Source organism: Megalobrama amblycephala, linkage group LG10 (genome assembly GCF_018812025.1).
Source record: "Megalobrama amblycephala isolate DHTTF-2021 linkage group LG10, ASM1881202v1, whole genome shotgun sequence".
NCBI classification, from domain to species: Eukaryota; Metazoa; Chordata; class Actinopteri; order Cypriniformes; family Xenocyprididae; genus Megalobrama; species Megalobrama amblycephala.
In genome coordinates, this window is record NC_063053.1 from 29,452,094 (window position 1) to 29,478,496 (window position 26,403).

The 26,403-nt window shown below is 38.5% G+C and overlaps 1 protein-coding gene across 3 annotated transcripts in view; it reads right to left on the bottom strand.

Moving 5' to 3' along the window:
- The window catches only part of kcnh5b (potassium voltage-gated channel, subfamily H (eag-related), member 5b), a 60,315-nt gene that overhangs the window by 15,302 nt on the left and 18,610 nt on the right, over positions 1-26,403 (bottom strand). The window contains exons 8-12 of one of the 3 annotated variants that reach the window (XM_048205702.1): positions 16,855-17,284; positions 9,210-9,409; positions 8,866-9,118; positions 2,750-2,946; positions 367-2,309 (exon numbers count right to left, since the gene is read on the bottom strand). In XM_048205702.1, the coding sequence (XP_048061659.1) occupies positions 2,256-2,309; positions 2,750-2,946; positions 8,866-9,118; positions 9,210-9,409; positions 16,855-17,284 (1,134 nt within the window). In that variant the 3' untranslated portion in view covers positions 367-2,255. Of the gene's footprint in view, positions 1-366; positions 2,310-2,749; positions 2,947-8,865; positions 9,119-9,209; positions 9,410-16,854; positions 17,285-26,403 lie in introns of those variants that run through there. The other 2 variants (XM_048205701.1, XM_048205703.1) reach the window with 2 other exon arrangements.

Consider the following 26,403-nt stretch of genomic DNA (forward strand, 5'->3'; position numbering starts at 1 on the left):
ATCATATAATTTATTTTTGTTTACACATGATGATTTCTTCAATAAATTCAAGTTCGATTTGCAGAAATGAAAAGTTGGAAAAAAAAAAAAAAAAAAAAAAAACACACCATAAATTCCAAGTCTTCTAAAAATCAAACAGTAGCTTTCTGCAAGGAACAGATCAAAATTAAATTTTCCCCTCCGCATGGCTCTTATCTAATCACTTATAAAGCGACTTTTGGACTACTTTGATGATAACACTTATATTGCATTTTTCCCAGTAAAAATATCCATCCACATTAATAGTAGAAAAAAACAGCAGCTCAGGCACACACAAAACAAAGTCGCCATAGTCTACATTTTTGGAACGACATGAGGGTCAAATAACAGAATTTCCATTTTTAGGTTAACAATCTCATGGGTTGGCTATGTAGTATGATCCAAAGAATGATGTGAGACACAGAATGAATAAAGATATACTTTAATGAACGCCAAGAGATAAACGCATACAACACCACTACCATAACTTCAACACAAGACAATGAACCAAGGAGAACTGAAGGCTTAAATACAAAGAGAATGATGATAAACAGAATGGGGAACAGGTGAGAACTAATCACAAACCATAGTAACAAACAAGAACTCAGGCAATGATAATGACAATGAAACTAAACAAGACTTATACTAAACACAATCGTGTTTAGCATGCATCCCCATGCAATCTGAGGGAGGAGGGAGGGAGGAAGGGGGGGTGGTGGCTCTGGAGGAGGATGAGGAGCAGGCAAAGGAAAACACCATTGAGACGACGACCAGGGAGGAGATAAAGGTGGAAGGAATCAGGGCGGAGACAGGAAGAACCAGAGAATAGACGGGACAAGCAGAAGGATGACCCAGAGCCATAACATGAAGGACCACGGTGGAGACGATGGAGGGAGGAGCCATGGTGGAGCCTCAGTAGAAGTGGCAGGCGGAACCAGGGAGACGACTGACTGAGGTGGAGACTGTGGATGTGAAGATGAAGGCAGAGCCGAAGAGCGGGCGTGACAGAGTTGGACACGTGGTCTTGACAGATGAGAGTGGAGACTGTGGGAGTAAGGACAATGATTGACCTGAAGGGAGGGAGGAGACTGGCGGAGCCAGAAGGGTGGAGGAACGAGGCAAAGCTACTGACTCAGAAGTCCCTGGTGGAGCCAGAGCGATGATAGACCAAGATGGAGCTAGAGGGATGAGGGAGCCCGATGGAGCCTGAGGGATGGCAGTCCATGGTAGAGCTGAGAGAGCAATGAGCCAATGTGGAGCCAATGGTTTAGAGGGCCGAGGTGGAGTCCGAGGCTTGCAGGTTTGAGATGGAGCTGAGGGATCCACAAGCCAAGGCAGAGCTGATGACTAGGAAGCCCCTGGTGGATCTGTGAAGCATAGCAGAACCTCTGGAAAAGCTGAGAGGCTGAAGGGAGACAGTGAAGATGAGGCAGAGAAACTGGATGGCTTTAGCAGTTGAGGAGGGAGAGGGAGTCTGGGCGGGACCATCCGCAACGAAGGAGACTTAATACTGGGCATAATCAGCGATGAATTGGAGCTGGGCTTAACCAGCAATGATTTGGAGGACTTGGAACTGGGCTTAACCAGTGACGAATTGGACATATCCAGCGATGACTGAGAAAATATGGCACTGGCTGGGACCAGCAGTGACTGAAATGCAGAAAAAACCCTAATCCAGCTCATCATATACCATATCCAGTGATGACTAAGACAATATGGAACTGGATGGCAACACCGGTGACTGAAGTGCAACAAAAGCCTTCTCATCCAGCTCATCACACAATATAATTCACCAAGCTTTGTTTATCTACCTTAGCCATGGGAGGGTGGGTGGTGCTCCAAACCATTTCCATAAACTCCACTAAAATGCTCTTGATGACGGCCGTTGTTTCCAGCTCACACACACAGCCTATGGCAATTACTCTGGCTCCATCTTCGTGGTGGGCTCGGGCCCATCCGAGGTGGGCATGGCTGACTGCTGGCTGGGCTCTGGGTCTGGAGTGATGTTGGCGATTTTCTTGTCAGTGAGGCAGATGGTAAACAGAGTCATTACGGACAAGCACCCATTCCACAAACTCGGCCAATGACCCTTGAGGACCATCTCTGGACAGGCGTGCCAGAGTACGCTCATTCAAGCTAACTTGAAAAAACACAGTGGGAGTGATCCGGGGAGTGGGTAAGGCACACCAGGTCTAAAAAGTCTCTTGTGTGGTCCTCGAGGGAACTGTTTTCCTGCTCTAGGCAGGGCATTTGCTGATCTTCTTATGGTCTCGTGGTCTGTCACAGGTCGGCTGTGTAGTATGATCCAAAGACGATGATGTGTAAAGCAGAATGAATAAAGATATACTTTAATGAACACCAAGAGATAAACGCATACAACACCACTAACATAACTTCAACATGAGACAATGAACCAAGGAGAACTAAAGGCATAAATACACAAAGGATGATGAACAAAATGGGGAACATGTGAGAACAGGTGAGTTAACATTGTAATGAACAAAGAACAGGGCTAAGAAATGGACAGGGCAAACAATAAAGAGCCTCCTGACTGACATGGGAAAGCACAATGTTTCAGCATGAAGAAAAAATAGGACAAGTAATTTGACTGAATTAAGCTGAACACGGACAAACAAAGGAGTCTGAAATGTTGGTCTATGGAAACACTGACAACCCTATCAAAAACAAAGAGATATAACATACGAGAAGTGTACTTGCTAATGTTTCTCACCCTTTTGCGTAGGTTGCAGGTGAGAACGAGGTTTCGGGAGAAGGAGTTGGCAAACGCTGTGTAAAAGTCCAACACCTTCAACAGGGCTTCTCTCTTTATGATGTGAAGATCACAGTATGTTAATGCTCGAACATTAGCACATGAGTGGGCCAAAGTCGTCTCCTTCCAAAACACATCACCAAACACGTCCCCTTTACCTGAGAGAGCAAAAGGACAAAAGGATCAGAGAATATGCAAAGGGAAGATTATAAAGATATTTAAGAGAGCAGAGAGTTATTGTGAGATCAGACTGCTTTAATTGGTGCCAATCAAATGTATCATCTCACAGCATGGTTGAGCAGCAGAATGATCAAATCTGACATTTCAATTAAAATGTTCTTCATAGATCTAGAGACAGGCACCAACCTGAGTAGGAGAATTACTTGACTGTACTGGGAAAATTTTAGCTTACTCCACTTAAAATGGGTAATTAACCTAATGACAGTTTTGGATTACTCACTTTTCTTTCATTCTGAATTATATATGCATTTATTTCTTGAGTGAAGCTCAGTAAAGCCAATTAATAACTTTGCTTAATGAACAGACAGAAAATTAAACTGATAATTCTTTAAAAATTCTGGTATCATTTATACACCCTCATGTCATTACAAACCTGCATGACTTTCTTCTGCAAAAGCCCAAAAATTACCAACTTTTGTTAAAAAAAGAGCAGCTCGGACATTCTTTAAAATATCTTTTGTGTTCAACAGAAGAAAGAAAATCAAATGAGTTTGGAACAACATGAGAGCGAGTAAATGACTGAATTTTCATTTTTGGGTGAAAGCATTAAAGTAACGGAATTAGTGTCAAATCTCTTCATCCATTTTGTGATGTATATCTGAGTGAAGTGGATTATCGTAGGGTGTGGACTTGGTTCAATTCATCAACTGTTGACTGGATGGAGGCAGATTTGAATGCGGGATAGCAATTGATTGTAAGAGGGACTGGGTTTTTGAAGAAGTCCAGCATAAGTCACCAAAGAGAAGTCTGATGAAAATTACAACCTCAAAAAAAAAAGAAAGAAAGATGAATCGCTCACAATAAGATCAATAACATGCATTTAGAAAATAGATGGGGTGGATTACCATTTCATGCCAACTTCAAATTTTAAGGCCAAAAGGAAATTAAAACTATTTAGAAAGGCAATAAATGTAAAGCACGGAAGTCAATAAACTTAAGGCTCAAGTATCATTCTTTAATTATCTTTTATTTTCAGAACTGACAGAGACTGAGTAAAAGAGCCAAGAAACATTGAGAGGCAGTAAGAAAGCATGGATAATTGCTGCATTAGATGAATGTGGTATTATCAGAGAGGAGTGTAACTGTCTCTACTCGTTTGAGATGCCGAAGATCAATAGCACACTGATGTCTCCCATCACTTTCCACAGATCCTCGGCGCCAGAGACCCAAAATAGACCTTCAACCTTCAAGTGCCAACCCTGCACTGATTCCATAGAATGCAGCAGTGCTGAACATGCAGTTGCCACAAGAAAACTGGGCAAATCAAAAACCTTTTTGGCTGATTCAAAAAGAAGTTTCTTGTTTTCAGGATAATATTTTTGATGCTGAGCTCAGCATAATCTCACCACAGATATCATCTGTCACAGGTGTTTGTCCTGCCAATTAAAGACTTATATCTAGTAACAAAACATATTTAATTGGCTGCACATGCCAGACCAATTAAACCACAATTAGCAGCTTCTTGGAATGCATGAACACATGTGCTCTAATTAACCTTTCAAAGCAAAACTGAAAAATCCTCTTTTGCTGAATAGCATTGTTCTGGTGTCATCTTTATAACAAAGCAAACCACTCAATTTCTACCCAACTAACTTATTCCAAATATGTTTCTCACATGGTCAAGGTGTTTATTTTGATTCAAACATACTGTGTGCAGCAGATCTGGTCTGCAGAGACTGTCAAGGGCTCCACTGAGAGTTTGAAGACAGTCATAGTACCCTGAAGAGGCTGTGGGGATTCACAGTTTATCTCAGACAGAAGCCACCAAACATGGTCTCCAAGGAGTCATGTGTTACCATGGCACCCTGTTGCCACGTGGGGACAGTTAAACCCATATCTTCAGGATCTGTACTGTAATATTTTATAATACTTTTATAGTATGTGTAGAGGTTGAGAATGGTACAGTAGGTGAAATATACAAATAGGCAAAAATGCAGCGGAAAATGAGGCTCTGAAACCAAACCAAATTTAAAGGAATAGTTTACCCATAAGTGAAATGTGTCATCATTTACTCAACGTCATGTTGTTTCAAACCAGTATGAGTTTCAATAGTTCACTTCAGACATTCTAATAACTATAAGTAATTTTGCAACTACATGTCAACTAACTCTCAATAGATTATTAATAGACTGTTAGGTTAGGATTAGAGTTAGGGTTAGTAGAATACAGTAAGTTGACCTGTACTTGCAAAGTTACTTATAGTCAGTAGAATTTCTGTTGGGGGAAGTGTTAGCAGATATTAAGCTCTAATGAATACGATCTCGGCGTGATGAATACGATCCTCAACTGGATGGAACTGAAATAAATACTTTGAATGTTGCGATCCTATCAGACTTATGATAGCAACCTGAATCGTAACAAAGCACTGTTCGCCAGAGGAGAACTGGCCCCCCGACTAAGCCTGGTTTCTCCCAAGGTTTTTTTCTCCATTTAACACCTATTTGCCACCTGATGTCACCTGTTGGAGTTTGGGTTCCTTGCCACTGTTGCCTTTGGCTTGCTTAGTTGGGGACACTTGACATTTGACTTGACATTTGATATTCAACAGTATTCTTGACATTTATTCAACAGTGCTTTGATCTGCCTGCATTGACACTATTCTTTAAGAGCCAAATTATATACCAGTTATCACTGTAAAGCCGTTTTGACACAATCTGCATTGTAAAAAGCGCTATATAAATAAAGGTGACTTGACTTGACTAATGTAATTACTCTAATGATGGGTAGTTGCAAAGTACATCTAGAGTACATTAATCTGGATACATTTCAAAACACACTTTATCTCTACGTTTTGGCCTTCCATCCACACTGAGATGGCATCCTGCGAAAACAGAGCCATTTGAAGAGGATCTCTGAAGTGGATAAATTTGAAAGCCCTGTTTTTATGATGTAGTGTGGACTGTGAAAACAAAGGTATTTGAAAACAATGACGCACGTTTAGTCATGTGACGTATATTGTACCCATAGGTATCTATGGTGATACCAGCATTGTTGTGCCTGCTATTCGTTGTGATATTCATGTTTTTAGAAATAAATGTTACTTTGTGCAATCTTCACTGCTACAAAGATTCCAGAAAATAGAGTGGTGGAACTATGACGCATTTTTGTACACTTCCGGTTGCTCCAATGTTTTTTTTTTTAATGGGTTTTTGGTTAAATGGCTGAAATAAGGTCCGTGATTAACACAAGCTCAAGATACTTTCACGTTTTATTCTATGACATAAAATACATATCATTACACGGAACAGTTAAAGGGTTAGTTCACCCAAAAATGAAAATTCTGTCATTTATTACTCACCCTCATGTAGTTCCACACCCTTAAGACCTTCGTTCATCTTCAGAACACAAATATTTTAGATGAACACAAAAGATATTTTAGTTGAAATCTGATGGCTCCGTGAGGCCTCAGTTGTTCAATATTAATATTATAAAGCGACGAGAATATTTTTGGAGCACCAAAAAAACAAAATAACGACTTATTTAGTGATGGCCGATTTCAAAACACTGCTTCAGGAAGCATCGGAGCATAAATGAATCAGCGTATCGAATCATGATTCAGATCGCGTGTCAAACTGCCAACGGCTGAAATCACGTGACTTTGGCGCTTCGAACATCAGATTAGACACACTGATTCATCTGTGCTCCGATGCTTCCTGAAGCAGTGTTTTGAAATCGGCCATCACTAAATAAGTCGTTATTTAGTTTTTTTTGGCGCTCCAAAAATATTCTCGTCGCTTTATAATATTAATATTGAACCACTGTACTCACATGAACTGATTTAAATATGTTTTTAGTACCTTTATGGATCTTGAGAGAGGAAGTGTCCATTGCTCCCTATGCAGGCCTCACGGAGCCATCTGATTTCAACTAAAATATCTTAATTTGTGTTCTGAAGATTAACGAAGGTCTTACGGGTGTGGAACGGCATGAGGACGAGTAATAAATGACAGAATTTTCATTTTTGGGTGAACTAACCCTTTAAGCTCAGTCCACTTTTACAACCTCATTATGCTTATAATTGCACTCTTATAAACTATCCTAACTCAAACTTTCATGGAAAATGTTTTTAGATAAAGAGTGAAAGAGTTGTCAGAAGCTTAGTCGTGTGATCGTGGTGTAGTTCGCTTATATGCTCATACCTATACCTTTTTGCTTCTGGTGACTGCATTTTGGCTTCAAAATTCATAAAAGTTGTGTTCATCTGTAAAAATTATCTTGATGGACAAAACGTGTAAGGATCATAAACTTTTATTGAAGACAGAGCTTATTTTTTGTGATAATCTAAAAGCCTATGGGAAAATCCTATTGTTTTTTTTTTTTCGAGAGAGAACCAGCGTGATGGTCTAAAAAGTGACATCATAGTCCTAACATTATTGATGTCCTGTGGCAAAACATGAGAGAAACTGAGTTTTAGACTATACATGGAATAGTGATTTTGAGTGTGACCTGGACGCACCAGTACAGTAATTTGTGGGATATTTTGCTAATAAAATGATCATCCCAGAAGAATAGCACGAGATCTTTATTATGTCTGGTCTCTCAGCATCATTAGTGATCTTTTATTACATTTATGCATATGTGGTAAGAAATTTTAATGTAATCTGATGTTTCAGTGTGGAAGAGCAACTGTTGGAAAACACTTAAAAACACTAAGAGAGTGCTTATAAAAGAAAACGCCATTTTCAAATGTATTCGGATTAATGTATACTGAGATACTTTTTGAAATATCTTCTTTTGTGTTCCACAGAAGAAAGAAAATGGTGATGGTGAGTAAATTCTGCCAGAATCTCCATTTTGGGAGAAGAATCCATTTAAGTAAACAAGTGACTGTTGGGTATGTTTTTCCTTCATTTACGCACGTTTACAACAGTTCTGTTGAAGACGGTCCAGTGAAAATTGTTTTGGGTAAATGTGAGCCATATGGATAAATGTGACTAATGACTTAATTTCTTTTCATTTGTCTCCTGTAGAGCACAGCTCTGCACCTCGCTAACTCAGCTCCCCAGGAGCCCATCTTTCTCTGCCCAGACACCCACCAAACTCCTGGGCACACAGAGACACGGTGGGTCCAGGCCTCCTGCCGAGCTGGAGGAGAGACAAGGCCTCAACTTAGCTGCCATTAGAGATTAATGATTAATGCCACTGTATGGTTCCGTTGCTGTGACGACTCAAGGGAGAATCAAAATGCGACAGTCTAATGCGATTTCAGTGAAGCAGCTGATTGAAAGTTTGAAAGTGAGATGGAGTTTGTAATGGAAGTCAGTCTGATAGCTGGAGATTCAATCAAAATCAAATTAATGATGTCAAAAAGATTTTTCATCTCTGAGAAGCATATGCTGGTTTTATTCTGTTGTGTCACAAATCACTGTTCCTGCTTTTTAAAATAGTTTCTCATCACCATGACAACCAAAATGCATTTCTAATCTAGAAGTCAAACTCTGACAGCAAGAAATAACAGATACTGAGAGATGCTAATACATGGACAAAAAGTCCAAAGCATGTATTAAACCGGGTACACGCTGTATGATATATAATAGTCCTTTATGACTGTTGCTTGTCAGACTGTACAAACATGATCCCCGCTGTAAGCCATGTCTCATTGTGGGATCTCAGTAGTTATTAATGTCAGACTGTACGGTAGTTAAGACGCATTAAAAATGGACTCGTCCGGATTTTATATCATCAATCCCTGACACATTCGATGACTGTGAGCTGCATTTACATGAGTAAATCTTTTTTCTTCACAAAATTTGTCTCAGACAGCTAAATCATGGTCGAAATTTTACAGTGTGAACCCAGCTTTAATCAGTGCTTTTAAAAAGAGTTACCATACGAACCCAGTATAGCGATGACCTCGTCATCCTGGATGACCTCCAATGATCCTGACACCACAAAGCAGAGCAGGTCCACGCTTTCACCCGCATGGAAGATGAGGTCACCAGGGGCGGAGTGTATCATTTGGAACTCCACAGCCAATGAGCGCAAACATCCGTCACTGGCCAATCGAAACGCTGGGTGCTCGTTGAACACCTTCCTGTTCAGGTGCACACAGATATCTGCCCGCATGTCTTTGGGACAGATGGAGAGCACCTGTGCACAGATGAATTTTGAAATGTAGAATTTTCTAAGAATGATATCAAAAACTTCAATAATGCAACCGTCCCATCTGTTTCAGTCTCACCTTTTCTGTGTCGATGCCTTTGGACATGGACCACGTGGAGACGATGTAGTCCATCACTCTCTCACTGAGGCCTTTGGGCACCTGGTAGAGCTTGAGGAAATCCCGCACGTTATTCAGCATTTCGTGGTAACGGTTGGTGTTTGCATACATCTGCTGGAAAATGGTTGTCACATTACCGAAGATGGTGGCGTAAAGGAGAGCTATAGGACAAGAGGAGAGAAAAAGACAAATAGATACTGGTCAGGGGTGCATTTCCCTAAAAGCCAACTATATCCATCGTTAGCCAACTATGGTCGCAAGTTCCACTGGACTCTATTGGTAATGACGGAACATGCGACCACCGGTGGCTTTGGGAAATGCACCCCAGACCAATTTGATATGATAAAGCAAATTAACTCTGGTCAAGTTGTAAGAATATTACACAAAATTTTTCATTTTGGGGGGGTCTGAATATGGGGCAGACATAAGTACCTAAATCAATCCTTTAATCAAAAAAGAAAAAAAGAAAAAAATTGAACCATTTTAAATAAATAAATTTAAATAAAGTGTTGAATATACAATTACAGTTCATTTGATATCCTCTTTTGTATTTTCATTTGACAGAAATTTCATTTTTGGGTACACTATGCCCATCAATCAATCAATCAATAATCAAAATTATCCAAAAAAATCCAAAATTATTTGTACAAATGTATTTTTTAACATTTAAATTCTTAAAATGTAACAATGTACATTTTGCATTAAGTAAAACACACGGTAATTGTTGTGTCAAATATTTCATAATATGCACAATTACAACATTGAGTGTTTTCAAATGTCACTTAATAAGAATTAATTTCCAAATAACATATACTGGACAAATTATGTATTTACCTTAAAAGCATGTTTGAGCTTCCGCAAGAGGTTTGTTCTCACATGTCACGTTCGGTTCAACTTCTGTTTATGTTGGCTGATCAATGTTTGTTTATATGTGAATAAAAGCCTAAATTATATCTGTTCATTATATAAAGTTATTGAGTCTCTTCAGAAAATTTGGACTAAACCGTTCAATTCATATGGATTAGTTTTACGATCTCTTTATGAACGTTTTGAAGCATCAAAGTGTCAGTTGCGTAGCTGTCTATGGAGGGAGAGAAATCTCTCAGATTTCATCAAAAAGATCTTCATTTGTGTTCTGAAGATGAACTAAAGTCTTACGGGTTCAGAACAACATGAGGGTAATTAATGACAGAATTTTCATTTTTGGGTGAACTAACCCTTTAAGTCCTAATCCAGAATGATACCTTTATTATATTTAGACTAGTTATGAGAGTGGTGATCTGTAAATCCTTGTAGATCGAAGTCAGACATTTCTCTGTAAGTACACAATGTAAACTTCTGCTCCAGTTTTTATTGCCTTTCTCACGTGTTACCACGGTATCTCCGGTCCTCATCTCTATGGCAACCTTCCCTGAAATAGCTTTCCAAATACTTCCACTCACAACCAATAAGAGAAGAGCGGGAACAGAGAAGAAAGAGAAATAGATGGAATATGATGAGATAAAAATGGATGATGAAAAGCCAAAGAAATGGCCAAGTTAAAAGAGAAAAAAACAGATAGGGGGAAAGAGGGAAAACAGGAGGCAGATGGGAAGGCTGAGGAGAGTGAGTTTTAGGGGGATTTCTTCTCAGTGTCTTTCTGATTCTGTTTTGTGTATCAGCCATCTGACTCGCCTATACTGAGAGAAAGTAATTATAATCAAAGAAACCTCACACACAACTGTGACCAAAATATTAACCTCATAAATACACAAAACATATAAGAATGTCATTTAAAAAGAAAGAATTACACATTAACACATTTAAGGTGAACTCAGTAATTGTATGAATCAGTTTGGTGAAACAAGATGTTTGATCAAACTCGAGAACTGAACTGAACTTAGCAACTCTAATGCCATTTTTGCTACTGAATTTTTAAATTAATGCTATGCTATTAAAGCATATCTTAACACTGTCATAAAAGAAATGCACTGAAAAAAGTCTAATAACTCTTTAATGGCCAATATAATGTGCAGAAAAAACATCAGATTAACTCGCCTGCAAGATACACTATATTGCCAAAAGTATTGGGACACCCCTCCAAATCATTGAATTCAGGTGTTCCAATCACTTCCATGGCCACAGGTGTATAAAATCAAGCACGTAGGCATGCAGACTGCTTCTACAACCATTTGTGAAAGAATGGGTCACTCTCAGGAGCCCAGTGAATTCAAGCGTGGTACCGTGATAGGTTTCCACCTGTGCAATAAGTCCATTCGTGAAATTTCCTCACTACTAAATATTCCACGGTCAACTGTTAGTGGTATCATAACAAAGTGGAAGCAATTGGGAACAACAGCAACTCAGCCACAAAGTGGTAGGCCACGAAAAATCACAGAGAGGGGTCAACGCATGCTGAGGTGCACAGCGCGCAATAGTCGCCAACTTTCTGCAGAATCAATAGCTACAGACCTCCAAACTTCATGTGGCCTTCAGATTAGCTTAAGAACAGTGCATAGAGAGCTTCATGGAATGGATTTCCATGGCCGAGCAGCTGCATCCAAGCCTTACATCACCAAGTGCAATGCAAAGCGTCGGATACAGTGGTGTAAAGCACGCTGTTACTGGACTCTAGAGCAGTAGAGACGTGTTCTCTGGAGTGACCAATCACGCTTCTCTGTCTGGCAATCCAATGGAGTCTGGGTTTGGCGGTTGCCAGGAGAACGGTACTTGCCTGACTGCATTGTGACTGCATGGATGAGTGAGTTTGGTGTGGAGGAACTTGACTGGCCTGCACAGAGTCCTGACCTCAACCCGATAGAACACCTTTGGGATGAATTAGAACGGAGACTGCGAGCCAGTCCTTCTTGCCAACATCAGTGCCTGACCTCACAAATGAGCTTCTAGAAGAATGATCAAAAATTCCCATAATCACTCCTAAACCTTGTGGAAAGCCTTCCCAGAGAGTTGAGGCTGTCATAGCTGCAAAGGGTGGGTCAACTCCATATTAAACCCTACGGATTAAGAATGGGATGTCATTAAAGTTCATATGCATGTAAAGACAGGCATCCCAAAACTTTTGGCAATATAGTGTATCATGAATATTTGATATATTTTCCAGCCCTAACTGGATGTGACAGTTCCTCACAGTGACTTGTTATCATTAAAATCTGCTTGTTTTAAACAGTTCGGCATAAATAAAAACATTAAAAACTAATCACATCATGAGGGATTTATCTGACATTTTTGAGTACAATACAACCATATCCCACCTCACATCACCCAGTGAGATTTTAAACTTTATATCCAGGTGTAACTTCAGGGCAGAAATAGAGAAAGTTGTAGAGCAAATGGCACGGATGGTGCATGAGGGAGAGTCTCGGGGGAGCCTGTAGAAACCACAACACATAATGAGGCCTTATAGGACCTCACCACCACAGAGACAGACAGAGATGTGGGCAAGACAGGAATAAAGAAAGATAGAGGAAGACAGGAGATTAAGATCTTTAGAGAAACATGGAAACAAAAGAGAAAAAAATCTTGACTGAAGGATCTGGAGATGAAAACAATGCATTCAGATAATTACAGACAGAGAAAGAGAGAATGGGGCTCTGCGCTGTGTACGGGCCTCGTCAAAGAGTCGGCAGAACAGCTAACTACAATTATTCTCTCCATTAATTGTGTACTGCTGTTTTTATTGGGCGTGTATGATCATCTCCCCTTGATCAAACCAATGTGTTCTGAAGACCTTACAACATCATGAGCAGATCAACAGAGCCCTGTTAAAATGCTTTAGGCCCAAAACATACTCGTTTCTGGCCTTACTCTGGCATTAATATAATTACGGGAAAAATCCATTGTTCTTATTTTATTCTGACATAAGTATTTGCTGGTATCACACTGCTTGTGTCACACTGAAAGCTGTGTCTTGCTGTTCCATTTCATGCGTCAGAAACCAAACCGGCATCAACAGAGCTCATTTGAGCATCCTCTCAAAGGTTCACAATGACCCATTAGTGTAATGAGCTTTTAAAATGACTCCTCCACCTGAGTGATGATGTTAGAGAATATTACAGGTCAGGGAAACCGCTGTCTAGGTCAAAAGCAAGAAAATACCTTTTGCCTCACAGATCTAAGGGTTTTTTTTTTTTTTGGTTTTTTTTACAAAAGAAAGGAAATGAAGATGATGAGTGGGAGGCAAGTCATATTTGAGTCAAAAATGCATGTAAGCCACAAGTAATCATATTTCTGCACATAATATAATATAATATATAAGTCTAAATTATATAATACAAATAATAACTATTATAAAATATACACACATTAGTACGGAAGAGGATTAGGGCCAAGCAATAATAAAAAAAATAAAACCATCTCGAGATTAAAGTAGTTAAATTTCGAGAAAAAAGTCGAGATAAAATGTTGAGAATAAACTCGTTAAATTACGAGAAAAAAACTCGTTAAATTTCGAGAAAAAAGTCGAGATAAAATGTTGAGAAAAAAGTCATTAAATTACGAGGAAAAAAGTTGTTAAATTACAAGAACAAATTCGTTAAATTATGAGAAAAATGTCGTTAAATTTCGAGAAAAAAGTCGAGATAAAATGTTGAGAATAAAGTCATTAAATTATGAAAAAAAAATCATTAAATTATGAGAACAAATTCGTTAAATTACGAATTTGTTCTCATAATTTAACGACTTTTTCTCGTAATTTAATGACTTTATTCTCATAATTTAATGACTTTATTCTCAACATTTTATCTCGACTTTTTTCTCAAAATTTAACGAGTTTTTTCTTGAAATTTAACAACTTTAATCTCGAGATGGTTTTATTTTTTTATTATTGCTTGGCCCTAATCCTCTTCTGTACATTAGCATTCAAAAGTTTAGTTATTTTAATTTTATTTTTATATTTATTTTAGTTTAAGTCTCTAAGGCCACGTACACAGTTCAGTAAAATACGGGAGTGACAATCACGTTTACAGAAATTCTATGCAATGTGTATGGAACTGAACTGAACAGCTAACATTAGTTGTTAATGACGTTTTTTAACGATCATCGGAGATGTCTCCCTTCTGTATGCTGAATCACAGGTAAAGCATGAGCCTTGACTCATTCTAGTTGCCAGATCTTGCTAGTAAAATCAGCGACCAAGAACAAGCTCATAATAAACTGAAATAAATCCAAATGCTTTATGCTGAAAACAAGACCAAAATATCACAATTCATGTCTGCTCAACTTTAAAAACTTCATAAACCCGTTCGCTTTATGAGACGAGCTTAAACAACAAGCCCAAAAACTCTTATAATGTGACCATAGCAACATAAAAAGTGCACGCTCTGTGTGAAACAGGCTGTGCAAGCATATACAAAACAGGACGCCTCCATCGACTGTGTTTAGTTAAATTGCTGAAAATAATGAGTGTTGTCACTGTAATATTACTTTGGTCATTAGTAGATACCAAACACGAGAGACGCCAGGACGTCGCTATGGTTTCCAAGCTGTCAATCATCTGATTTTCAAGAGTGAGTCGTGTTCCATATACACTTTCACTCACGCATTTAAATGTGGTTGTCACTCCTGAAACTTACAGTGTGTACGTGGCCTAACGCTCACCAAGGCTGAATTTATTTGATCAAAAATACAGTAAAACAAGTAAAACAATATTGTGAAATATTATAAATTAAAATAACTTTTCTATTTTTTATATATATTTTAAAATGTAATGTATTGCTTTGATGGCAAAGCTGAATTTTCAGCATCATTACTCCAGTCTTCAGTGTCACATGATCCTTTAGAAACCATTCTAATATGCTGATTTAGTGCTCAAGAATAACTTATTGTCATTGTTGAAAACAGTTGTGCTTAATATTTTGTGGAAACTGTGATACTTTATTTTCAGGATTCTTTGATGATTAGAAAGTCAATATACAGTGCTCAGCGTAAATGAGTACACCCCCTTTGAAAAGTAACATTTTAAACAATATCTCAATGAACACAAAAACAATTTCCAAAATGTTGACTAAGTTTAATATAACATCTGTTTAACTTATAACATGAAAGTAAGGTTAATAATATAACTTAGATTACACATTTTTCAGTTTTACTCAAATTAATGTGGTGCAAAAATGAGTACACCCCACTGAAAGTCTCGAGCAAAGCTAAATTTTAGACTACAAATGTCTAATTTAACAAGAATTCAACCACAGGTGAGTCTAATTATTCATTACACAGGTGTCCAGCATTTGACTATAAAAGGGTGTTAAAACCCCTTCCCATTTCATGCTGTCAGCAATGGCACCACATGGAAGAGAAATGTCACAAGACCTGAGAAAGAAAATAATTTCTTTACACCAGAAAGGTGAAGGCTACAAGAAGATCAGCAAAGCTTTACTTATCATTCAGAATACTGTAGCAAAAGTGACTAGCAATTTACGCTGAGCACTGTATATGGTATGTATATATATGGTAAGTATACAATATATATGGTCTGTCTGAGTACTTGATTCTGATTGGATGGAAAGTGTGCAATAAAACGCTTAAAAGTTTAATGCACAGGCAGTTCAGTCAGTTTAATCACCGTTCTGTATTAATGCGCTGTTTTCACTGAAGCACACACACGTCACTCGCACACAGAGATCGGAGATCAAGCTGCGCACATGCAGAAACATTCAGAAGCACAGAAAACTTGTTGCCAATGCTTCCCCATGACTAATAAATGTAATTTTACGCACTACTTTATCTCTGTCTGATTTTTTGACCCTTCCAGTCAAATATTACACTGCAAACATCAATCACAGCTTTAAATTGTCAATGCTGGCAAATAACCATGGTATAAGCGGGATAATCCATGGCTAGCTGTGCATTAAACAATTTGAATGTACTCCGCAGAGGGAACCACCCACTTCACATCGGACAGTACTTTGTCTCTGAGGAGTGCAATCAAACCGCTTAATGCACAGATAGCCGTGGACTCTCCCTTACCTACGTATGCATGAGTGCGATTTGAATGCACTTCACGAAGGCAACCACCGGCTTCACGTCCTGGCGATTATGTGTTTTTATGGTTTTCTTGCACACTAAAGAAAAACTGTAAATTTAAAAAAGCCTGCTGAAAACATGGTTGTATGAGGCCCCCAAGAGTCAGTGCATGCCGGGGGTCAGTGAGCAGGGTTGCTATATGTTTGTGCGGTTCAGCAATCACACATGCAGATAATTATGACTGCATATCTGTTTAGTCTCCAGAGTGACTCCTCACGGCACACACAAATCTGGAGAAGGACATTAGCAACGACTGGCCTCGTTCCTTCATTCTGGCCAGTTATATGTCCCTCTCTCCACCCATCTCTCTCTATTACTGTCTCTGAGTTTTTTTCTGAAGGAGATGTACTAGAAGCAAAGCACTGCTGTCTGGAGGATAGAGGGGGCCAGATGAGATTAGTCTGAGTAACTCTGACAGAGGAGAGAATAAACAGAAAAAGAGTAAAGCAAGCAAGAAAAGAGAAGAAAAGAGACCCTGTTTAACCTGGTATTAATATTTACTTTGGGAGATCTGATTATCAGGTAATCTATCTCAACTGATCATTTTGTTCTAAGAAAGAAGACATTAAAGAAGACAATCACTCACATCCAACCATCATCATGGCCACAGAGAAGATCTTCTCTCCATCTGTAGTTGGTGCAATGTTTCCAAAGCCAATGGTGGTCAGGCTGGTCATGGTGAAATACAGTGACGTTATATACAGAGAGTCTTTCCCAGGACCGCCCTCCCATTGGCCAGTCCCACTGGCATTGAACCGGTACGGGGATCCAATGCTGGTGGCTAATTGGTAGAGCCAGCTGTCAGTCTTGATGGTGTTGGTTTGTTCATCGATGACCTCATAATCTCCAATGCTGTACCATATGCAGGCAAGCCAGTGGGCCACCAATCCAAACACACAGACCAGCAATACGAGCACAGCTGCGCCGTACTCCAGATAGTGGTCCAGTTTACGTGCAACACGACCCAATCGAAGCAGTCGAACTACCTTCAGAGAACTGAACAAGCTGCTGATGCCCTGGGGAAAAAAAAGCAAAATAAAGATAGTTTGTAAAATATGGTTACACTTTGCTACCACATGTCAACTAATTCTCAGAGTATTAGTAGACTGGTAGGTTAGGGTTTTAACTTCCCCCATAGGAAAATCGAAGAAACCAGTGGAGAATTAATCTTACGGGTGTTGACTTCAACCCTGTACCACTGTACTAAGTAGACAGTCTACTAATACTCTAATGAGAGTTAATTGACATATAATTGCAAAATTACTTATAGTTAGCACGCAGAATGTCTAAAGTGGACTTTTGAAATAAAGTGTTACATATAATCTAATTGAAATTATTTTTGGTATTGGTACTGTATATTACTTGTATTTTACTACATATGTAAATGTTAAATTGAAAATGTTTCTTCATATTTGAACAAAAAAAAAATACAAAAGATAAAAAGTAATGTTTTCATATATATATATATATATATATATATATATATATATATATATATATATATATATATATATATATATATATATATATAGTAGTAGTCAACATTTGAAGTGGATCAAAACCTTTCATCAAAGTTGTCCTAAAACCTTCTTCTTAAGACAGCTTAGTTCTTAGGACAACTTTGATGAACTTTTTTGATCCACTTCAAATGTTGAATACTGTATATATATATATATATATCAGTGGCATAGCCACGGGGGGGCCTGAGGGGGCCTAGGCCCCCTCATTATCATGCAGGCCCCCCCAGATTTCTGAGCGATTTTTTTATTTTTTTATGTTGATTTGTTACACTGATGCATATACTGCGCGGTAAAATGCAACAGCTGTTTTTAGACTTATTGGTTTGATTATTTCATGTGTTGCGCGTAGCTTCTGCTGTTATTATCTTTGCGCGTGAGAGTCCGTTATTATGCAGTGAGTGACAATGTGAAGCTGCACCCGAGGCTTCCCCTTTCCAGGACGCGCATCTCAATGCAGTGAAATCCGGTGGGTGCTTGGGCTCCTAACTCTCCATTCGTTTTAACCAATAAAAAGTCGTTAGAGAATCAAGAACCTCTGACTGCAGCGCACACAGCTTTCTTCTCGTCATTATAGTTAATTTGAGGCAGTTTCAGTGGTGTTATTTGCTCTCGCTCAGATATTGCGTGCGCGCTCAAACTGTGTTATGTAAATCAAACATGCTTTTTCTCTAGAATTGTCTTCTCTCCTGGATTTAATGTTGCTAGAAGCTATTAACCATCAAACTTACATAACTGACTGTTAAAACAACACAAATAAATTGTAAAGAAATTAAGTATCTTTTTATATAATAACTCCATGTATATGATATCATTTTCAAACTTAGCCTACTTTAGTCAGCCAGCTATCTAGATATTTTTATTATCTATTTAATATATATATTTTTAAAGTTATATATTAAAAGTTGTGCTTATTGTAGCCTAAATGCTTATTGAATTATTATATTTAGCGAACCACTTCTGATCATCAAATAGTACAATATCAGCATGAGTGTAATCAACATGGTCATGAGTCTGGATAATCTGTATTTTTTTAGATAAATAACGGTTTTTCCACGATTCAAAAAGCAAATTACACAATCAAACAAAACAATATGTAGGGATAATGTACTTTAGGTTCTGACAAAATATTTTATTGTTTAAAATTAATTTATAAATGGTTTATGGTCTGGTCTATGTATCCCTGCCTCTGCTGAAATATTTTTTATCCCAGGTGGGGATAAAAAAAAATATCCCTCCCGGGTGATGCTACTCCCCAAACCACCAACAGAGCATATAAAAATCGTTTTTTTTTTAAACATTGCCAAGTAAAACGCTGCATTTATATAAAACTGTTTTTTTACCACCACAACAAACGGGAAACCTCCCAGACGTGCATTCCGACTTCGCCTCAGCGCCAGGCGCAAGTCAAACAAGCGCGGAAAAGGTGCAGGTGACGACGAGTGAGCTTCAGTTGAACAACAGTGAACTGCGGTCAGATGAGATGTTGTCAGGCTATGTCAGTAAAACTCAGAAAAAATAACACGACTGTCCAATCAGTCATTATACTGTGCTCGTGGCACGCACTCAAGAATTGCATGCGCAAATGCGCCGGCGTGCGCTGCATAATTACTTTATTATAGCTAAAATAAAGCGCAATAGGCTACTACGAGCAATGACTGTTGTTTGAAAATGAAATTGCCAAACATGCGCTTAAAGCTGCCTCAAAACTGTGCATGCATGCATGTATTTGTTGACATGGTATTAAAGCTTGTTATCCAATTTGTTGGTCTTAACGTCTTAAAAATGCACATATGTACACCAGGGAAATCTAAATTTTCTCGGGGGAACATGCCCCCGTACCCCCCTAGCAAACTACATTTTATGACCCCTGTATTTATGAAACCCTGCGTACATGTTCTATAAATTCTATCTAATGAAATCTGAGGTAAACATATTTCTACAAATGTGTGCACTTTGAGAGTAAAAGTTTGTATATGTAGTATGCACTGTGATAAAAAATAAATGGGACCAAACACGATTGAATGTAAAAAGTTTGCGTCTCGTTATTCTATTAATAACTACCGATTGATTTTGCATTTCTTTTAGAAATTAATAATTATTAGTGTCATTGTACATATATTGTATATTATCATTGTATATATATATATATATATATATATATATATATATATATATATATATATATATATATATATATAGCGGCCCCCTCATTTTTAGATGGCCCCCCCCAAAAATAAAATTCTGGCTACGCCACTGATATATATGTATACACACACACACACACACACACACACACACACACACACACACACACACACACACACACACACACACACACACACACACACACACACACACTGTTTTAACAGCATAAGATCATTTATCACAAGGCTTTTAAACAGACCACTGAGTTATTTTATACTATTTGGCACACAGCATTGTTAATTGGATGCTGCATTCTAAAACAATGAGTGCTGGTATTCATTTCATAGTCTTCACACTCTTTACAGTACTAATTGCACAAAATATAATTCTGCAAACAGTTTTGTTCTAAATTTGGAGCAGGTGAGCTGAGCCAAGATGACAAAAAAAAAAAGTGCGAAAGCGATTGGACATCAGAATCACTTTGCGAGGAGAACGCTCTGTTCTCTCACATGACCGTCCAACATTAAAATTCCTCTGAAAATTTGATGTCAGGCAGCACTTTAGTCCTGCATAAAAACATTGCAGTTCATGCCAGCCTGGCCTGGTGTGACGATCTGAAGCATATCCCTTCCTTTAGTGCAAATTTAGTTCCAGACATGCTGTAAAAGATTCAAGCACCTCTGTGTGCAGAAATGACCAACATTGCAGCGTGTTATACTCCGTTATACTCAGACCAAACTGTAAATCTAAACCAAAATATGTAAAGATATAGCCTTCAACAAAACTGTTTACAGAAGCAAAAATGAAAAAAATCATGAAAGTAAGAAATAACTTTAATCACAGGGAATGACAAATACCAGCAAAGTGACACTAAAACATTTGTTATCATAAACATTATTATTAAAAGAAACTGGAGTTCACATACAGTAAATAGCTATGAATAATGGAGATACTAAAGCCTGAAGTCATATGTGCTCTTCATGTTTATTTCTCTGATGCTGGCCTGCACAAGAATAACAGAGCATTACATAATGTTTACAGCAAAATCTTAAATATAAAATTCTCTTTCATGTGATAAGAAATCTACATGAAAGACAACATGGAGAATTTGCGCTACGGGATTTTACTGAAAGCTTGTCCAGAAATGTATTTTGTTTGAGGTGTTTATCAGAGCTATTTATCAGAGACAATACAAAATGTTCAATTCCAACACAGAATTGAGTTCTGTTATGAAGGAAAATGGAGAAGAGTGGACCTGAACTAGTCAAGACGCACAATGCAGCTGTGAGGGATTTTAAACCCTCATTCAGATACACATTACAGTCTTAAAAATAAAGATTGTTTATTGGAATCAATGGTTCCATGAAGAACCTTTTGTGATTATTTTTTTATTGCAGAATAGAACAACATGGTCAACATGTGTGACACAACTTAACTATATACAAAACCAGGGTTTGCATATGTAAAAAATAAATAAATAACAATAATAAATAATAACAGATTATCTCGCTGCTCGAGTAATCTGTTATAAATGAATGACACTGCCCCTCGTGCCTGAGAAAAATTCACACAATCCAACAGAGGATGAGAGTTCAGGTTACAGTTCCACGGTACGCCATATGCACGCATTGCGCTTCTCAACCTTAAATACAGAAAGTAGGAATGACCAGGAAGATTATAGCAGTCTTTCAGATCTTGAAAGGACCTTAATCCGTGATTGTTGAATATATCACCCAGAACATGTACACCTTGATCAGACCATGGCTTGAAAACAAAGGGTTTGTTTCCAGATTGCAAGTGATGATTATGCCAAATCGGGGAATCAGTTATAAACTTAATAAAACTTCCCATAAAATTGCAGACATCACGCCAAATCTTAAGAGAATTGCCCATGATTGTGTTACCAAACTTCTGGGCTTTCTTTGGTAAACCTGTAAATAACACATCCTGAAGCCAATGCAGAAGCACTGCCGATGCTTCCATATCACGCCAAGCGATCTTTGTATCAGTCTCTAACAAAATCTTGAGAGAGCGCAGCTGACATGCCCAGAAATACAGCTGGAAGTTTGGAAGTGCTAAAACTCCTTTGTCAGGCCTTCTCTGTAGCATTTTGAGTTTAATTCTTGGGCGTTTCTTGCTCCAAATGAATTTTGTTATCAAGGAGTTTATTTCTTTAAAAAAGATTCTATAAGGAGAAAAAGGGATCATGGAAAAAAAATAGAAGTCTAGGAAGGATATTCATTTTGATGATTGCGATCCTGCCTTGTGGTGAAACTAGAAGAGCATCCCATCTCTGTAGGTCTTGTCTAATAGCAGTGAATAAAGAGATATAATTTTGCTTGACAACAGCCTGCAGTGTGGGAAAGATCTGAATTCCTAAATATTTAAAAGTCTTACTAATTGGAATCAGGGTGGACACTAATGCAGTATCAGCCGATGCAGATAGGGGCATTAATACAGATTTTTCCCAGTTAATTTTGTAACCACTGACATTGCTAAAATCTTTAAATATTTTAAGACATTGAGAGAGAGAGAAGTTGAAAGGTTAGATATATACAGCAAGATATCGTCCGCAAAGAGAGAAATATAATGTTTGGAACAGCCTATAGTTATAGGGGAGATTATGTGCCAAAGGCTCTAATGATATTGCAAATAGCAATGGCGACAATGGGCAACCCTGTCTCGTGCCTCTCTTCAAGTGAAAAGCGGTTGAGCAGCATAAACCTGTAGATACCTGTGCGGAAGAGTTAGTATAGAGAGTCTGGACCACGTGAATAAAAAGAGAACCAAAACCGAATCGAGTTACAACAGACCATAGGTATCGCCATTCAACCCGGTCGAAGGCTTTCTCAGCATCTAGTGAGAGGATAGCACGTTGTTCGTTTGACAGTCGGATGAGCCAATAATGTTCAAAAGGCGTCTTACGTTATCCATAGAAAAACATCCTGTGAGAAATCCTGTGTGGTCATGGGAAATTAAGGAACTGGCAACTGTTCCTAAACAATGGGCTAGAACTTTAACATATACCTTAGCATCCGTACCAATTAATGCAATCGGTCTGTAGCTTGAACAGCAAAGGGGGTTCTTCCCTTTTTTCAGAACCAGAGAGATAAGGGCAGTATTCTGATCTCTGTGGAAATTACCTGTATCTATCGCAAAATTTATAGAGTCGAGAAGTGGTCCAATTAGATCCCATAGCACCAAGTACAGCTCCGGGGGTAAACCATGCCTTACCTTTATTCATTGACTCTAAAGCCTCCTTTAGTTCTTTCAAATCTATTGGAGAATCGAGAAAAGTCTGTTGCTCATCGTTTAGGTGAGAGAGATTTAGTTTTGACAAAAATTTAATACCAGGTTGTTCGTCCATTCCCACCTCTGATCTGTAGAGATGCTCGTTTTGGGCTTTGTTTAGTACAGTGTACGAGAAATTCTGCCCTTTTTAGTAAAATTGCTTTATTATCAGTTCTTAAATTCCCTAAAATCCTACTCTTCTGTAAAAGTTTTTTTAAGATCCTTCTCTAATAATTTAATCTGGTCCTCAAGGTGAGATATTTCTTTTGCTCTGGATTTATTTATATAAGAAGCAAAAGAAATACAGTTTCCTCTCAAAAAGCATTTAGTTATTTACCATAGTATTTGTGCGTGTGATGTAAATGAGCGTGTGTTTTCCTTAAGAAACAAAGTCAAATTGGAACATAGCTGTTCAACAAAGTCTTCGTTTTGCAAAAGGGTTGTATTAAAACGGCATCTTTTTGGACTTTAAGGTATAATCGGAGAAGACAGATTACAAACTATAGCGGAGTGATCTGAGATCAGAATGGGTTGGATATTAGTGTGGTTTACACATTGAGTAAGGTATTTAGAAATTAAAATATAATCTAACCTGGAAAATGATTTATTACGTGCAGAGTAAAATGTATAATCCCTACAGTTCTCATTCTTTACTCTCCAGATATCACACAAGTCATTATCCACAATAAGATCATTCAATGACTGAGAAGCCTGATCCCCATGTACAGTAGAAAAAGATCTATCAATTAAGGGATTACAAACTGCATTAGTGTCCATGCCAACAACCAAATAGTAATCAGTAAAACTAAGGAGGAATTTGGTAAGGGCTGGGAAGAAATCTGCGTCATATTTATTAGGGGAATAAACAGGAAAAAAACAATTTTTAAATTATTCCATGATCCTGAGGCATATATAAACCACCCATTTTTATCCCCTCCCGTTTTCTCTATTAAAAATGGGAATCTTCTGTTCTGAAGTTTAACAACTCCTCTTGAAGCACTATTATGAGACAAGGAAGCTATCAATTTATAATGTCTATTCTGGCACCGAGTTGCGTCGGAGACCTTAAAGGGATAGTTCACCCAAAAACGAAAATTTTATGTTTATTTGCTTACCCCCAGGGCATCCAAGATGTAGGTGACTTTGTTTCTTCAGTAGAACACAAATGATGATTTTTAACTCGAACCGTTGCCGTCTGTCAGTTTTATAATGCGCGTCAATGGTAACAATTTATAAGAGTCAAAAAATATGCATAGACCAACTGCGTTCAGCTCTCGGTTAGTGAGGTCTGATCGCACTCTGACAGTGGCAGTGATGTCTCACGCTTATACTTCAATGAGTGTGAGAGATCACTTCCGTTGTCAGAGTGCGATCAGACCTCACTAACTGAGTGTTGAACCCAGTTGGACATAGTGGTGTATTAGAGGTAAAAAATTATATAAATACTGTTCGGTTTCTCGCACAAACCGACCATTTCGTGTCTTAGGACATCAATGTGCTGTCATGAGCCGCAGGGTTTAATTTGGATTTGTCTATGCATATTTTTTGACTCTTATAAATTGTGTTACCATTGACACGCATTATAAGACTGACAGACGGCAACGGTTCGAGTTAAAAATCATCATTTGTGTTCTACTGAAGAAACAAAGTCACTTACATCTTGGATGCCCTGGGGGTAAGCAGATAAACATCACATTTTCATTTTTGGGTGAACTATCCCTTTGAGGTGGGATTCTTGTATAAGGGCTATCTATGTCAGCTCGCTTGCGATGTAAATAATCTAGGCATTTTGATCTTTTATGGGAGAATTCAAACATTGACATTCCACGATATCACATTAAAAACCCTCATCCTGGAATAGTCACGGTATAAACAAACAAGAGGCAAAGGTAACCATGGTGACCATACACATCAACAATAAGCCCACCCTTCGAAACACATAAATAATATTACAAACAAATACTGCATATTTGTACTGGTATTTCTAACAATGTAATGGTTAAACTAACCAAAGAACCAAATAAGATACTACTGTAGGCAGCATGCAGAGAGGTAAAACACACCCTCTTACCTGCCTGGAAAGTAAAACTATTTGAGGCCATGCACTCGAACTATGTGGATATACTCAGATACCAGCGTCCCGCTCATCCGGATGTCCATCACAGCAATACCCAAACTTATATCCCAACTTAAAAAGCTATCACAGAAACCAAAAAGGCTGTGTTTAGTCCTTAGACATCTCGGCAGATGAGGCGGTATCTGTCTCCGTAGTGGCGCCTAGCGACGTGACGAACCTCTCAAGGTCTCCCGGGGATTTGAAAAGCAACTGCTCCTGGCCATTTCGCACTTTGACTAGTGCAGGATAGAGCAGGAATGACTCAATGCCTAGTTGTTGGAGACGTTTTCTTCCTTCAGCCATGTCTTTCCTTTTTTGAGACGTTCCCTTGCTGAAGTCTGGAAAGAACCGTAAGTTACCCCTGCAGGATCGCTTGTCGCTCGTTGTAACGGAGGAGCTTAAAGATCAAAGTGTGTGCTTTTTTCCTGGAAGAATCCTCGTTCGCGTACAAACGGTGTGCACGTTCAATCTCAATCGTCTTCCCTTGTAGGGCCGGAATCTACTTCGGAATGTGGGTCTGCAAGAACTGGATTACATTCCCTCCTTCAGCTCCTTCGTGCAGGCCCACCAGCCTTAGATTATTTTGTCTAGACTTGTCTTCGTACAGAGATAACTTCTCCTGAAGCTCTTCTAGGTGGGACTTTCTGGCAATCGATTCCTTTTTGACATCTCAGACCGTGGCCTGCATGTAGTCAAATCTGTCGCTGAACGATTTTACATCCATTTCCAACGAATCCATATGCGTAGAAATAGTCGATATCTTCTCACGAACAATCGCTGTCATGCTTAACTTTATGGTGCTCAGTTGCTTGTCTAGCATCTCAGCAATGGCGTCATGAAGGCGCTCGACGTCTTTCGGCTTTTTCTTAGCAGGTGAGTGAATTAATTCCTGTTTGGATGCCATTTGGAATGTCCCTAGAACAAGGGAAGTACTTGAAACTCGGCTAGAAACTTGGTAGGGAAAAATAATTTAGAAAAACGGACATCTGAGGCGGACCGTCGATATTAAGCAGCCATCACGGTTTGTCGAGCATGCGCATCCCCCTCCATGAAGAACATTTAA